At 42.7% G+C, this 15,892-nt stretch overlaps 1 protein-coding gene across 1 annotated transcript in view; it reads left to right on the top strand.

Moving 5' to 3' along the window:
* Nucleotides 1–15,892, top strand: part of SLC12A8 (solute carrier family 12 member 8) — a 156,210-nt gene that overhangs the window by 66,547 nt on the left and 73,771 nt on the right. Inside the window, exon 5 of the mRNA XM_036744094.1 lies at nt 12,458–12,571. Within this exon, the coding sequence (XP_036599989.1) occupies nt 12,458–12,571 (114 nt within the window). The remainder of the gene's footprint in view (nt 1–12,457; nt 12,572–15,892) is intronic.

Here is a 15,892-nt window from a genome sequence, read left to right on the forward strand (position 1 = left end):
TGTTCCATTTTAAGTTCCAAACTGTCTCCCTCCCTCCCTCCCCATCCCACACTAGAGAAGGGCACGATTTAACACGTACACACAGACACACACACGCGCATGCACACACACACGTAAAACCATTCTCTGCATACTTCTGTTTATCAGTTCTTTCCCTGGAGGTGGAGAGCATCTTTCTTCGTGGGTTGTTTGTAGTTGATTTGTGCATCTGTAATACTCAGAATAATTTAGTTGTTCACAGTTATTCTTTGAATAATATTGCTGTTACTGTAGGCAATGTTCTCTTGGTTCAGTTCATTTCACTCTTCATTATTTCATACAAGTCTTTCCATCTTTTTCTAAAATCAACCTGCTTGTCATTTTTTTTTTTTTGGTGAGGCAATCAGGGTTAAGTGACTTGCCCAGGGTCACATAGCTGGCAAGTGTCAAGTGTCTGAGGTCCAATTTGAACTCAAGTCCTTCTGACTCCAAGGCTGGTGCTCTATCCACTGGCCACCTAGCTGCCCCTCATCATTTCTTACAGCACAGTAGTATTCCATGTGCACTAACTATTTATGGGACCTTGGGCAAGTTGCTTGATCAGTCTGGGCCTCGGTTTCCTTATCTGTAAAATAAGACACTTGGATGAGATGACATCTAATCCTCCTTCAGTCTCTAGGTCTATAATGCTCTGATAGAATCTGCTGTTGATTTGGGATCTTATTCTCCCCTTCGTGGCATGGCCCCTCACTCTTATTCACACCCACCCCCTTTATCTAGCTACTTGTCCTCTGCAGCCCCTACCCCCACCCTCTTCCCATCTTCCTTTTCTTGTGGTTCACCTAGAGGTCCCTTCTCCACAGGATGGTAAAATTCACAATGTAGAATGTTAGAACTGGAAGGGATCTTCTCTCCAGTCTAGCCCCTGCCTTTTTCCCACCCCCCCCCAAAAAAAAACTTGTAGAGACGGGAAGTGACTTGGCCAAGGTCATAGAGCTGCTGCTTTGGCAGAACATTTTTCTCCCCCTCTCTCTAGGACCTCCGATTCCCTACTTATTCCATTTTTGGAATCCCTTGTCTCTGACAATGCCCTTTCACTTTCTTACATGGCCCCTCAGTGTGAAGTCTGTTCCTTTTCAAACACACACACACACACACACACACACACGTGTGTGTGTGTGTGTGTGTGTGTGTGTGTGTGTGTTGGGTGCCTGTGTTTGGCTTCCCAGAATCAGTTTGCTCCCAGCCTCTCCTTTCCTCTTCCTTCCATAGTTACTCTTCCTGTGATCTCTGAAGCCCCACCCCTCCCTGCCCCGCTTCCCCTGGGGTCCCAGCAGCCTTCTCTCCTCATCTCTCTCCCTCCCTCCCTTCCTCTCTCCCAGGCCCTTCCTCCCCTCTTTCTATTCCTGGCGGGGCTCGCCTCTCCCATTGTCCGACCCTCTGTTCCCAGGAAAAGGCAGCCTCTCTAACTTAAGAAGGGAGGAGGGTGACCCCGAAGGGGATGTGTTGGAAGTGTGTGGAGGTGGGGAGGGGAGAAGATGAGGAAGAGACAGCTGTAGCTCAGCCGCACCAACTCCACCCCAGCTCTGGGGGGCTGGGCTGTAAGAACAGGGGCTGTATTGAGGAAACCTAAGTTATCCCCTATCTAACGGAACATCTACTTTGTGTAGGCTTCAGGGGGCTTTCCAGCCTAAATAACCCAGAGAAGAGCCCCCGAGGCCAAGGCTGCAGCCTCCCTGGCTGACCTTCCTTGGCAGTTGCTGGTTCTCTGGATGTCTCTGGGGAATGATCTGGAAGGTCCCTTGTAGGGATGGTTTTATTCTTCTGCTGCAGGATGGTCTTGGCTTTGGCTGGAGCACAGACCTTGTTGCATTTGGCTAAAGTCACGGGAGGGTGGGGTTCAGCTTCCCAGCCCTTGAGAATTGACCCCATGTAACCACAGTGTACTGGCAGTGTCTGCGAGGCACAGACAGCTCGAAGTTCATGAAGTCCTAGGTGGGAGGGAACCCCAAGACAGTCAGGCTTCAAAGTTTGCCCTCATTCTCGGTCTGTCTCTATAATTCCCTGTTTTTATCTCTCTTGGTCTTTTTTGTATATTGTACATTTCTGTATATCTAAATCCAAAAACTCAAACAGTACAGGAAGGTTTTTGTTTGTTTGTTTTGGGGGTTTTCTGGTCCTTTTGTTGCAAAATCATGTGACCAACTTAAATGTAAATTCTGTAGACTGGGAATGATTTTAGGTTTAGGGCAGGAACAGACTAGCTAACTCCATTTTTAAAGGTATGGAAATGGAGGCTCAGAGAATGAAGGATGACTTCCCCAAGATCACACAGCTAGTAAGGAGCTGAGGTAGGATTTGAACCCAATTCCTCTCTCTTCACAACCCTAGGATACAGGAAATTCCATTTGTTACCCAGCAAGTGAGTTTTCCTGATTCTTTTCAATGTAATCCAATATAGCAAACATGTATTAAGTGTGTCCTATATTGACAATGGGGAGGATGGAGTGCCAGGCCCAAAGTCAGGAAGACCGAACTTCCTGAGTTCAAATCTAACCTCAGACACTTCCTAGTTGTGTGACCCTGGGCAAGTCACTTAACCCTGTTTGCCTCAGTTTCCTCATCTGTAAAATGAGATGAAAAAGGAAATGGCAAACCAGTGTAGTTAGTACTTTTGCTAAGAAAACCCCAAACTGGGCCATGAAGAGTTGGACATGACTAAGACAACTGAAATAATCTTAAGAGCTAGCATTGAGTTTTGCAAAGTACTTGACCTATTTTATCTGATTTGATCCTCTCAAACAACCCTGTGAAGTAGGCGTTATTATTAGTCCCATTTGAGGAGTCTGAGGGAAGAAGCTACGTGACCAGCCCAGGGTCACACAGCTAGCGTCTGAGGCAGGATCCGAATTTTGTTCTTTCTGACTCTGAGGCCAGCCCGTTCCACCACCTAGCTGCCTAAAGCTCACCTATAGAGCGCTGTTCTAGGTGGTGGAGATAAGACTTAAAGAAGACAAAGGCTCCTGCCCTCGAGGAGCTTACAATCCAGTCTTGGGTTTAAACAACCACATAAATAGCTGTTATACAAAAAACGTAATGGAGGTCATGAGACAGGAACCAGAATGTCATTTGGGTGAGAAGTGAAGGCATTGGACCTGATCGTGTCTGTTTCCTTCTGTCCTTCTGCAGTAGATTATTATTCACTGAACTCTGTCCCAAATGGCTACTAAAGTACGGTGGGATTCCTTAAAGAAGGAAAGCAACATGTGACTAACGTGGAAATGTGTTTAATATGTTTATACATGTAGGGCCTATATCAGATTGCATGCTGCCTTGGGGAGGGAGGAGCGCGAGGAGGGAGGGGGAGGAAATTTAAAACTCAAAATCTCATACAAGTGAATGTTGAAAACGAAAAATAAATTGAATTTAAATAAAGGAAAAAAAACTAAACAAATTGGAAGACAAAAAAAAGTCTTAGAATAGTTCACAGCCCTGCCCAGTGACAGGAGACAAGATAACCAAGCAAATAATCATTATGGTGTGGGGCTTTCTTTGTGGCGTCGGAAGGGTGACAAAGAGCTTTCCCCACTGAAACAAAACAAAAACAACTGGGTGAAGTAGGACCGGAAGCCTGATGCGCCTAATTTTATAGGTAAACAAAGCTTTGTCCCTGAGAAGTGAAGAGATTTGCCGCAGGGCAAAGCGGAAGAAGGGAGGCTCAAGGTTGGACTTCTCTGATTTCCAAGTTCAAGGGCGCCTTCCACTGTATCGCCAGCCTCCAACAGGCAGGACATCTCCAGGGTTTCACAACTGGCTCTGGCAGATATGACCCTCTCTCCGTCATTGGTCAACAGTAATTTGCTTTTATATAAGTACAAAAGGGCCTCCGATCCTTGACCCTCTCAACAACCTTGATATTATTAGGACTATCCCACAGGTGAAGATATGGAAGCTCCAAAAGGTCAAATGACTTGTCCCTAGTCACCTGTGGAGCGTGTGAGCCAGCATTCAGTTAGCATGACTCCTGGCATGTAAGTGCTTAGGAAATGCTCATTGACTATCAGGGTCAGCAAACTACAGCCCAGGGGTCAGATTCTGCCTGCTGCCTGTTTTTGTACAGACTCACGAGCTAAGAATTTTTTTAAACGCTAAAATAAAATTTTATTGTCCTTAAAAATGTTGGAGGGGGGTGGGAAGCCCCCAGATAGTTTTCCCTCTCCGAGATTGTACAAAAACTGGCTTCGGGATGGGTTTAGCCCTGAGGCCCTAGGTTGCCAAACCCTGGGCTCAGTGATTCTCTCTCAAAGGAAACTTGGGAGGAAAGAAGAGAAGGAACCCTGCCTGTGGCCTTGTCTTTTGGAAAGAATTCCAGAGACAGCTGTGTTCTACAGGGAGCAACCTGCCCCAGCTGATTAGAGGAAACTGGGGTAATGGCTAATGCTAGGCCCCTTCAGCCTCTTGATTGGGATGAGAAAGACTGAGAGTTCGGATGGATATGATAACCATCTTTCCACGTCAGCAGCTGGGTAGTGCAGTGGTTAGAGTGCCGGGCCTACAGTCAGGAGTTCAAATCTAGCTTCAGATGCTTACTAGCTGTGTGACTCTGGGCAAGTGACTCCAGCCCTGTTTGTCTCAGTTTCTTCCTCTGTGAAATGGGGGTAATAGCTGCACCTATCCCACAGGGTCATCGTGAGGATCAGATGAGATGATAGTTGTGAAGTGCTTGGCACAGTGCCTGGCACAATGTAGGCGCTGTATATGAATGCTAGCTATTGTTCTTATTCTGATTTCTTTCAAAAATGCTGCTCTGTGGAAGAGAGACAGCCCTTGCTTCTGGAATCGGAGGACTTGGGTTCAAATTTTGCTTACTACCTGCATGACAGGTAGTAAGGGCGTCTCTCTCTTTCCTCTTCTGTGAAATAAGGGGGTTGGGCTAGATGGCCTCGGGTCCTTCCAACTCTATATTGGTAGTGAAGCCAATGATCCTGTCATCAGACTTGATCCACTTGGTCCCAGAGGACAGAACAAAGAGAAAAGAGGGTGGTGGTCACTGAAGGGCTGATTTCAGGATAAGGAAAAACTTCCCCATAATTAAAGCTGTCTCTGAGTAGAATGGGGCAGCTAGATGGTGCAGTGCACTGAGTGCCGGGCCTAAGACCTGAGTTCCAGTCTGGCCTCAAATACTTACTAGCTGTGTGACCCTGGGCAAGTCACTTCACCCTGTTGGCCTCAGTTTCCTGATCTGTAAAATGAGCTGGAGAAGGAAATGGCAAACTGCCCCAGTAACTTTGCCAAGAATACCCCAAATAGGGTCACTGAAAATGACTGAGTAGAATGGGCTACCTCTGGAGATTGTGTCCCCACCATCCCTGCCCCCAGCTCTCTGCTCTCTTTGAGGTCTTCACGCCAAGGCTGAATTGTTGGCGATGTCATAGAAGGGATTCCTAGCCAGGTATGGTTTTGAGTCGTATGACCTCTGAGGCGCCTTCCAACTCTGAGGTCCTGTGGTTCTCATTCCGTGACTCATGAGCTGAAGTCATGAACACCCAAGATGGGAATGGGTGGGAAAAAAGTGGCCATTTAAATTTTCCCGTCATTCCAGTGACTCAGTGGGTTGGCTTGAAGCATTTCTGTTGTTCAATCACATAGTCACTCCATGCAGATGGTAGTCCTGTGTGTAACTTCTTCCCACATACCTGGACATTGTCAGAGAAGGTCAAGAGGTCATGGCAATCAGTCCTAGAAGAGTCATGATGAAACCTGCTATCCACCTCCCAAAAGAGAAATGAGAGACTCAGAGTGCAGATTGAAGCATGTTTTCTTCTCTTTCTTTTTCTTGCCTTTCTTTTTTCTTGGAACATGGCTAATGTGGAAACTCGTTTTACGTGTCTATGCATATTTGTAATGGGTTTATTTTTCTTGCCTTCTCAGTAGGTGCGGGGAGGAGAGGAGAGGAGAGGAAAGGAGAGGAGAGGAGAGAGAGCGAGAGAGAGAGCGAGAGAGAGAGAGAGAGAATTTGTAACTGAAAATAAAACAAAACTGAATTAAAAAGAAAAGCCGTAGCAATATATGTGTTGCTCATCAGACTGATTTCAAGGCTCCTGGGTTAGGTCCCCAGGTCCATTCCCCAGCTTCCCTTTCCCTGTCCTCCTGATCCTCACCAGTTTTGTCATCATTATTAAGAATGGAAAGAGTCTTGGGTCAGGAAACTTGAGTTCAAATCCAAGCTCTGATGCTTATTAGCTCACGGGGTTGTTATGAAAAAAGTATTTTGTAAAGCCTAAAGCACTCTATAAATGTAAATTTGGGCGGGAACTAAGATCAGTGAGTCAGTCTGGCTTGGTTGAGCTCATGTCCATGGCAGTAATAGAAGCTGGCTTGAGTGGTTTTTCCCTTCTGTAATATTGGTCAGTGAGGTCAGCCAGCAGAGAAACTAGAATTGACTCTTTTATGTGTGGGGTTGGGCTCCTCTCTCCCTGACAAATGTAGTTGAGGGAAAGATGATCTCTGCAGAAGAAAAGTCAATCAAAATGTTAGGACTGTTTGAGATTTAATGCACCTGGAAGAACGTTGAAGCCAAAGAAAGAGATCCACAGATTCCAAATCCCACCCTCTGCTTGGGGAGGGCTAGACTCCCTTGCCTTTTATTATTTTTTTTCCTATGAAGCAAAAATTCCTGAGAAAGCATTTATACAGCACCTACTGTGTGCTAAGAACTTTGTAAATATTACCTCATTTGAGTCTCACAACCACCCTGCAAGGCAGATGCTATTATCTACATTTTACAATTGAGGAAATGGAAGCAAAGTGACTTCTCCAGAGTTACACAGCTAATAAATGTCTAGAATCAAATTTGAACTCTGGTCTTCTTAACTCCAGGGCCAATGCCCTATCCACCGCATAGCTGCTAGAACTATCAAGGAGGCTTTGCTCAGGCCAGAGGAACTAGTTTACCTCAAGCTCCCATGGAAGCAATACTATTTCACAAGGGTTGCTTTTTGTCGAGTCTCGTCAAGATGGCAAGCATTGACTAAGCTCCTACTATGCGTGTAGAGAGAAGGAGCTGGATGACAGAGATGCTGAAGAGAGAGTTGATAATGCTTAGCAACTGATTGGACAGAATGGGCTGAGAGAGAGACAAGAAGAGCTGGGGGCTGGGAATACAGGGGTGACTATGAAGCTGGAAAAAGAAAAACAGAAACAAGCCACTTATTCCCAGAGATGATTCCAAAGCAGGAGCCTCAAAACACACAGCCTTCGGGGTGTTTCTTGGCCAAGATCACCTGACATTTTAACACTCTCCTAGCTCATGGCCATAGAAACCTGCTGTGCAGAATGAACTCCTTTGATGAGATAGCAGAAGGCTCCTATGATGGAATCAATTTAAGCCTATTTAAAAACCTTGAAAAGTCTTCGGGTCAGAATGCTTTGTTTTTTTCTGGTTGGGACATAAGTTCTTAGCAGTTGTGAAGAATGGTTACTATAGCAGTGTGGGGAGAGGCAAGGTGTAGCTATGAAAAGGGGCTGCACCTGTTGCTAGGCAGCGCTAAGAGGAGACACTTGAGTGAGTAGCTGAATTCTTCTGCTCTTTAAGAGAAAGTGGAAAATCACTCCCTTCTAATTTGGAAAAGATCAAACAAGAGGTCGGAGGCCCTAGGTGGCATGGGGGTGTCCATGTGGGCCAAGCAGCTCTTTCAGCTTTTGCTCTGTGGGCAAGGAAAGAAGCAAGGTTGGGGGAGGGAGTAAAAATGGGAATAATGAATATTTCCTCTGCTGGGAGCAGGCAGGGAAGGATTCTCCTACTAGCGTATCAGAGGATGAAAGCCAGGGTGAGCTAAGGAAAGCTGCTCTCAGAGACTTTGTGATGGAAACCAGGCCTGATGTTCCAGAGTGTGACCAGCCTAGGAGGGGTCTGGGTTTAAAATAAGAATTCAGGGTATGTTAGAAAGAAACTCTAAAGGGAGAGTCAGAAACAATGGACCTCAATAGCTCAGGTTTGATAAACTCCAAAGCAAATTTACTTAGGAAAGTCCTCCCTATTTGATAAGAACTTCTGGGAAAAGTGGAAAGCAGACTGGCAAGGATTAAGCTTTGACTGACATCTTGAAACATATTTCACAATCAATTTAAAATCTTAATATTAAATCCCATACTATAAAAAAATTAGAAGAGAAACAGATCATAGATGTCTCACAGCTATGGATAGGAGATGTATTCTCAATTGCGCAAAGGATAGTTAATTGCAGAAGATAAAATAGTTAATTTTGATTAATGAAATTGAAAAACTTCACAAACAAAATTAATGAATTTAGATTAAGAAGGGAAGCAGTGAAATAGGAAGAAAATCTTTTATCAGTTTTTTCAGATAATAGTTTGATATCATATATACACATGCATATATTATATATACAACACACACACACACAACACTAAAAAACCATTCCCCAACATATATGAACAGTTCTCAAAAGAATTGCAAACTCTTAAACCTTATGAAAGAATGCTCCTAATCATTACTGATAAGGAAAACATAAATCAAAGCAACCCTGAGGTTTCACTTCATACCCAGCAAATTGGCAAAATGATGAAAGATGACAATAGTCAGTGTTGGAAGATTTGTGGAAACATAGGGACACTAGTACATTGTTGATGGAGCTGTAAGTCAATACAGCCATTTTGCAAATAAAGTGACTAAAATGTCCATACCCTTTGTTTGACCCAGAGATTCTATTTCTAAGCATATACCCCAAGGAGGTCATTGATAAGATGGAAGTTCCCATATATACCAAAATATTTATAGGGGAACTTTTGTAATAGCAAAGAACTGGAAGCAAAGTAAATACCCATTGATGGGGGGAATGGCTAAATAAGTTGTGGTACATGTTTCCCCTGTGATATTATAGTCAGTTTTACTAAGTTATTCTTGGTTGTAAACCTAGATCATTTACCTTCTATAATATATATTAAGTTCTCTTTATAGTGGTAATAGCTAAATCTTGTGTGATCCTGACTATTGCTCCTTGATACTTGAATTCTTTTTGGTTGCTTGTAATGTTTTTTTCTTTGACCTGGAAGTTTTGGATTTTGGTTATAATATTCCTGGTTATAATATTCATTTTTCTTTTTCAAGAGGTAACTGGCATAGTCTTTATATTTCTACTTTGCCTTTTTGCTATGAGATGCTTTATATTTTCTTCTAATTTTTCTCAGTCTTTTTACTTTGTTTTTAACATTTCTTGTTGTCTCATTAAGTCATTAGCTTCTACTTGGTACATTCTAATTTTCATGGAGTTTGTTGCTTGGGTAAGGATTTGTACCTCTTGTGCCAAGTTGTTAATTCTCTTTCCAATTCTGTGTGTGTGTGTGTGTGTGTGTGTGTTGTGTGTGTGTGATTTCTTTTCCATTTTTTCCCTCTAGAGCTCTTACTTAGTTTTTGAAATCATTTTTTAGCTCTTAAAAAAAACCTGCATTGTTTCTTCCAGGAATTCTGATTGGACTTGTATCCAAGCTGTGCTTTCCTTTGAGGCTTTAGTGAAGATGTTTTGTAATTATTTTCTTCTTCTGGGTTTGTGTCTTGGGCATCTCCTGGGGGCTCTATAATAGCTCTTTGTGGTGGAATTTTTTTTTTGTTTGCTCATTCTTTCAGTCTGCTTCCTGGCTTTGAACTTTGTGTTAGGGATGGGTTCTAAGTACTTCTGGGGGGAATGTCTAAGCTGAGTTTTTATCCTCTTGCATCCTTCCCCTTCTTTCTTGGGATACCAAGTATTATGTTATTACAGGATCTTGGGAAATAGCTTAGGCTGGGGACCTGCAAGCTTTCAGTGCTGCCAAAACAGTGTCATCTGGGGCAAATTCTGATCATTGCCCTCCTTGTCTGAGTTCAACAAGTTCCTGACCTGGATTTGGGTCTGAGCAATACTCCTGTAAGTTTGTCCCTGGTTGCAAGTTCCAGTAGACTGCTGCTAGAATCAGCCACTATCAACCAGCTCAGTCACTGAAAGCCCAGAGTGACAAAACTATAAGTTCCCCTTTGTTCTTGTATTCCTGCCCTGGTTATTCCACTGCAGCCCAATTCAAATCCAGCCTCAGACACTTACTAGCTGTGTGACCCTGGGCCAGTCACTTAATCTTGTTTGCCTCAGTTCCTCAACTGTAAAATGAGCTAGAGAAGGAAATGGCAAACCGCTCCAGTGTCTCTGCCAAGAAAACCCCAAATGGGGTCATGAAGGGTTAGACACAACTGAACAACAACAACAGGTATTAATGAGAGGATTCCCAAGTGTACATTGAAGGGGTACCTAGAAGCAGAAGACAGAACAGGTGGTAGCTGTCTTCCCAGAGACCCGACAACTTGATCCTAAGATGTAACTGCAAGCTTTCTAACTGTAGACACTGCAATATGTGCTACCGGAACTGAATTGTGAGGGTTGTTGGTTCCAGACTTGCTCTCCAGTGGATCTTTAAGAAAGGATTTAAAGTCAGTTAGATATACCCTGTATCATACAATTGGTTACCAAAACTGTACAGAGTGCCATTCAGGGTATGGCGGGGGGGTTATTTTAATGAAGGAGGAAATGTAAAAATGTTGATCATAAAAACAGATGATGGCAAAAATGATAAAGAATGTGAATTAATGTTAAAACAATTTGAGACTAGGAGTGATGACTAGGAAGTGTGGGAGCAAAAATCCTATTAAAAAGGAAAGGGAAGGAATTGTAAGGAAAGATAGTATGGTGTCTGGTTTTGCTCCCACAGAAGCTATCCATATAGCTGAGTTACCACTTATTTGTCAAGACAATGGCCATCCCGGTGTCAGGGAAACTAGAGAGGCCAAACCAGTTGAACCAGTTCAAGCTAATCATGTCAGTTCAAGGGTCTGGTCTTGGTCAAGGGTCCAGGCCTACTGATTTGCATAATTTGCATACGTTAAAAAAGGGAAGGTAGGGGAAATAAAGAATGTAGATTAATCCTAACTCAGACAAGGAAGATCTAATTAACTTCACTTCTGCTTCTATATCCTTATTATCCTACCTATATAAACTGTATAACCTAGGAAAACTATGTAAAAAGTAAAGAATGTAAACTAACCATAACTCAAGCAGGAGTGGAGGTGATGGTTACCCCCACTCCTGCTGCTGTATCGGGGTGAGTGTTCCTAGAGAGCACTGCACCTGCTCTCTCAAGGAGTGTAATAAATGCCTTCCTTTGCAAAAAAAAAAAAAATCAGAGCAACTTGAAAGAGTCCTCTGTTTTTATTTTTCCTGGTTGTTTTCTTTGAAAATTTGTTGTGTAGGTACCTGTGTTAAATTTAACCATATTAAGTATAATTAATAAAAGACAGTGGGAGGAAGTTCAGAAGAGGACATAGACAAGCAGGGCAGTGTTACTACTACTACCGTATTTAATATATGCTTAAAAATAAGTGACAAATAATAGACTCATGGTTTCATATATAGTATTCCTTTTGTGTTCTTTGTTGATGTCTGTCAAATTCATAATAATTTTTTAAAAAGTATAATATTTAGTAATTCACTAGTTCACCTATTTGTTGTTGTTCAGTCAGTTTTCAGCTGTGTGACTCATCGTGACCCTATTTGGAGTTTTCTTGGCAGAGATAGTGGAATGTTTTGCCATTTCCTTCTCCAGCTCATTTTACAGATGAGGAAACTGAGGCAAACAGGGTTAAGTGACTTGCCCAGGGTCACACAGCTAGTAAATATCTGAGGCTGGATTTGAACTCAGGTCTTCCTGACTCTAGCCCTGGTACCATTTAGTTACCCTCATATCTATTTTAAAAGAATTCTATTCCATTTAAGAGTAGATGTATAGTTATCTAGATATTCAGTAAACCACGCCTCTGATGTAAGCAGAATACCTCATCATGACTTGAACACCACAATTACTTGGTGACGCTCCTTCTAACTGCAGGAAAAGGAATAAATGACCTTTTGATCCATTGAGTTAGCATATGTAAAGCACTTTGCCAACCTTAAAGGGTTATATAAATGGTATGTAGGTGACTGCAGTAGATAAAAACACTAGGACTAGGAGTCAGGAAGACGTGATGATCTTGCCTCAGACACATATTAGCTACGTGACCCTGGGCGAGTCACGTGACCTTTGTCTTCCTCAGTTTCCCCATGTGTAAAATGCCAATGATAATAACAACGCCTTCCTTCAAGGATTGTTGTGAGACTAAAAGTGAGATACTGTTTGTCGTGCCCTTTGTAAACCACAAAGAGCTGTGGAAATACTAGCCGTTATTGTTTGGATGGATGGATTTGTAGTGCTGAATTCACAGGATTACAGGATCACAGGGTAATAGGTTTGGAAGGTCCTTAGAAACCATACAGCCCACCCCCCTCGTTTGACAGACGAGGAAACTGAGGCACAGAAAGGTCAGGCGACAAAAGGCGCTTTCACTCATCAGCCGGAGGCACCCTCTGACCCACTTTCTCTTGCCCTTTCCCTGTTTCAGACCATGGCTTTGTGGGGTACACCCCGGAACTGCTGCGAAACAACACGCTGCCAGACTACAGCCCTGGGGAATCCTTCTTCACCGTGTTTGGGGTTTTCTTTCCTGCAGCCACAGGTATGGTCATGAGTGCGCTCGCTCTTTCTCCTTCCTGCTGGAGGTGACGGGTGAAGGGAGCTGCCTGTGTCATGAGACTTTTTCCTTTTCAATCCTGCAAAACCTCCCTGATTTCATCGGTGTGGGGACCTCCTCCGCTGATAGCGGCCCTCTCTCCCTACCCCCACCTGCACCATAGAGGACAGTCAGTCTTCATGAAGTCACATGGACCAAAAACTACATCATGGGGAGGCTGGACCTCCAGCTGTGGAATCCTAGAGTTGTGATGCTCAATGGGGAGAAGGGGAGGAGAGACTGGTGAATTTGGATGGGAAAGGATGACATATATATATATATATATAAATATATATATGTATACATATATATATTTATAATTGATTTCCTTTGTAGGCCTGTATATTTTATTTTATTGAAAAACTGGGTAACATTTATATAGAATTTTCAGATTTATAAAGCGATTGATGTGTATTATTTCATTTGATCCATATAACAGCTCTGTGAGGTGGGTGTTACTATTATCTTCATTTTTCAGAGGAGGAAACTGAGGTACAGACATGGTAAGTGACTTGTCTGGGGTCACACAGCTAGTAAATGCCTGAAGCAGGATTCAAATTCAGCTCCAAGGCACTCTGTCTACTTCACCTCATACACGACTGTCACCATGTACAATATAACACGTAAGGCAGTACGGCCTATTGGATAGAGTGCCAGTCTCACAGGTGGTTCACATACTGCCCCTGACATGTACTATCTGGGCACCCATGGGTAAGCCCTTTTACCTCTCTGAAGAAGCTTGAGAAGTGTGACCTAGTGAACAGATCTAGATGGCACAGTGGATAGAGGATAGGATTCGGAGTCAGGAAGACCCAAGTTCACGTTCACTTCTGACATTTACCCTGCACGAGGTACCTTTCAGACTCAGTTTCCATGTTTGTAAAGCGAGGAAAATTATAGCACTTACCTCCCAGGGTTGATGTGAGGTTAAAATGATATAGTATTTATAAAGCGCTATCTAAATTATAGTAATAATAGTATATTCTATTATTTTTATATTATATATTATAATTATAAATATATTATAATAATAATGTTATAAAGCATACTAATTATTATCTGGGTTTGAATCTCTCAGACACTTAGTAGCACTTAGTGATCCTGGACAAGTCACTTAACCTTTATGGACCTCAGTTTCCTTATTTGTAAAATGAGATTTGGTGGCTTCTGAGGTCCCTTCCAGCTCTAAATCTATTATTCTATGATCTCCTGTTAGGACTCAGCAGAGCGTGTAAGCCTCTTGAGGGCAGGGACCGTCATTTGCCTCTTTTGCATCCCAGAGCCTAGCACAGTGCCTGGCACATAGTAAATGCTTAATAAATGAATTGATTGCATTTCATGGGTGCAGCTTCTGAGAACCAAGGGTCATCGTCCTGCCATGATGAGGCATTAGACAAGGACTTTTGTGGAATATTTGTAAGGCGTTTTCCAGAAATTTATGTTCTCACAAGAGAAGTCCGGAAGGGGTTGTAAATCTAGCTGAGTGGAGATGCCTGATTCGCAAGACTCAGCATCATCTTTTATCATCCCATTCCTTTAGGATTTATATACGTTTGTACCTAGGTCCATATAGCAAGGACCTATGGTTTTTGTGGGTGTGGGAACTGCCCCCCTCCCAACAGATTTTAACCAGTCTATAACTTACAGGCTTTTAGAGATGCTTGAGGTTCAGAGAGGTCAAAGGACTTGCGCATAGGCGCCAAGATAGTAAATGGCAGGGGCAGTATGTGAACCACCTATAAGACTGGCACTCTATCCACTAGGCCGTACTGCCTTACGTGTTATATTGTACGTGGTGACAGTCGTGTATGAGGGTAACTTGGTGAAGTAGACAGAGTGCCTTGGAGTTTGGAAGACTTGAGTTTGAATCCTGCCTCAGACACTTGCTAGCTGTGTGACCCCAGACAAGTCCCTTAACATCTCTGTACCTCAGTTTCCTCCTCTGAAAAATGGAAGTAATAACACCCACCTTACAGAGCTGTTACATGGATCAAATGAAATAATATATATCAATCACTTTATAAATCTTTAAGTTCTACATAAGTTAGCTATGATTGTCATTCAGTGAATCGTCAAACATTATTAAGCACTGTATATATGTATATTTATAACAGATGCTATATTTATTTGTGTTCACCGGTGATTATCACTCTCATGGGTTTATTACTTATTCATTTCTGGTATGAGGGGCTGCGAATCCCTAAATGTTCTTCCGATCCCGGAACGAGTTAGTCCAGCTCTAATTTTATATAGCTACTTTGTTGCTGATAAAGTGGAAAGAAATATTTCTTTGTAATGTGACCTGGGAATCTGGTGACCTGGGGTCTAGTCCAGGCTCTTCAACATATTAGTGGTATGGTCTTGGGCAGGTCACTTAAACTCCCTGGGCCTCAGTCTCCTCATTTGTGAAATGAGGCGGGGTAGGCAGGGAGAGGTGGATCAAGTGATCTCTCCAGTCCTTTCCAATTCTTTCCAATTCTAACTAGTTCTAATATTCTTGTTGGGTAAAGTAATATTCCTACCTCGGGGCCAGAGCAACCCCTCCCAAACCACAATGCATGCTCTAATTCAGAAACCCCATACCCTGTGGCTCTGCAGCTTGCCAGTTCTCACAGAGTTCATAGAAATGTTTGTTTTCTTCTCATTTCTAGGCTTGGGTCGAAGAGAACCCTGGGGAGACAATGATTGACACTCTGAACTTAGTCATATTTTCTCTCCTCGATTTTCCCTATTACTCCTTCACCCTACAATGGCTCAGCAGACAGCTTCCAGCTCTTAAGTCTTTCTAGGGGCAAAAGGGAGTTTCCCTCCGCATAAAAAGCCATGCCCACTGGATAATCAAGTACCAAGTAGTGCTGTCAAGGACGAGAAGGACAGCACCTGAAGAGACACCATCTTCCCTCAAACTTTTTCCCTCCCCTCCCCCTCTAAGAAGACCTGGTTTCCTTTTAGACTAAGGATTCTTTTTTGTTTGTTTTTATATGTTTTTTGTTTTATTTTTTTAAATTTCAAAAATATTTTTGAATTTTAAATATTTTAAAATTTTATTATTATTATTTAGACTCTTAACCTGGGCTCTTCATAGATTTTACAGGGTCCATGAACTTGGATGGGGAAAAATACATCTTTATTTCAATATAACTGGTTTTATTTACCATCTTATGAATTTTCTTTTATGCATTTGAAAGCATGATTCTGAGAAAAGACCATAGGCTTCACTAGCTGCCAAAGAGGTCCAAGAGACACCAATAAAGGTTTTGAACCCCT

This window comes from Trichosurus vulpecula, chromosome 2 (assembly GCF_011100635.1).
Source record: "Trichosurus vulpecula isolate mTriVul1 chromosome 2, mTriVul1.pri, whole genome shotgun sequence".
NCBI classification, from domain to species: Eukaryota; Metazoa; Chordata; class Mammalia; order Diprotodontia; family Phalangeridae; genus Trichosurus; species Trichosurus vulpecula.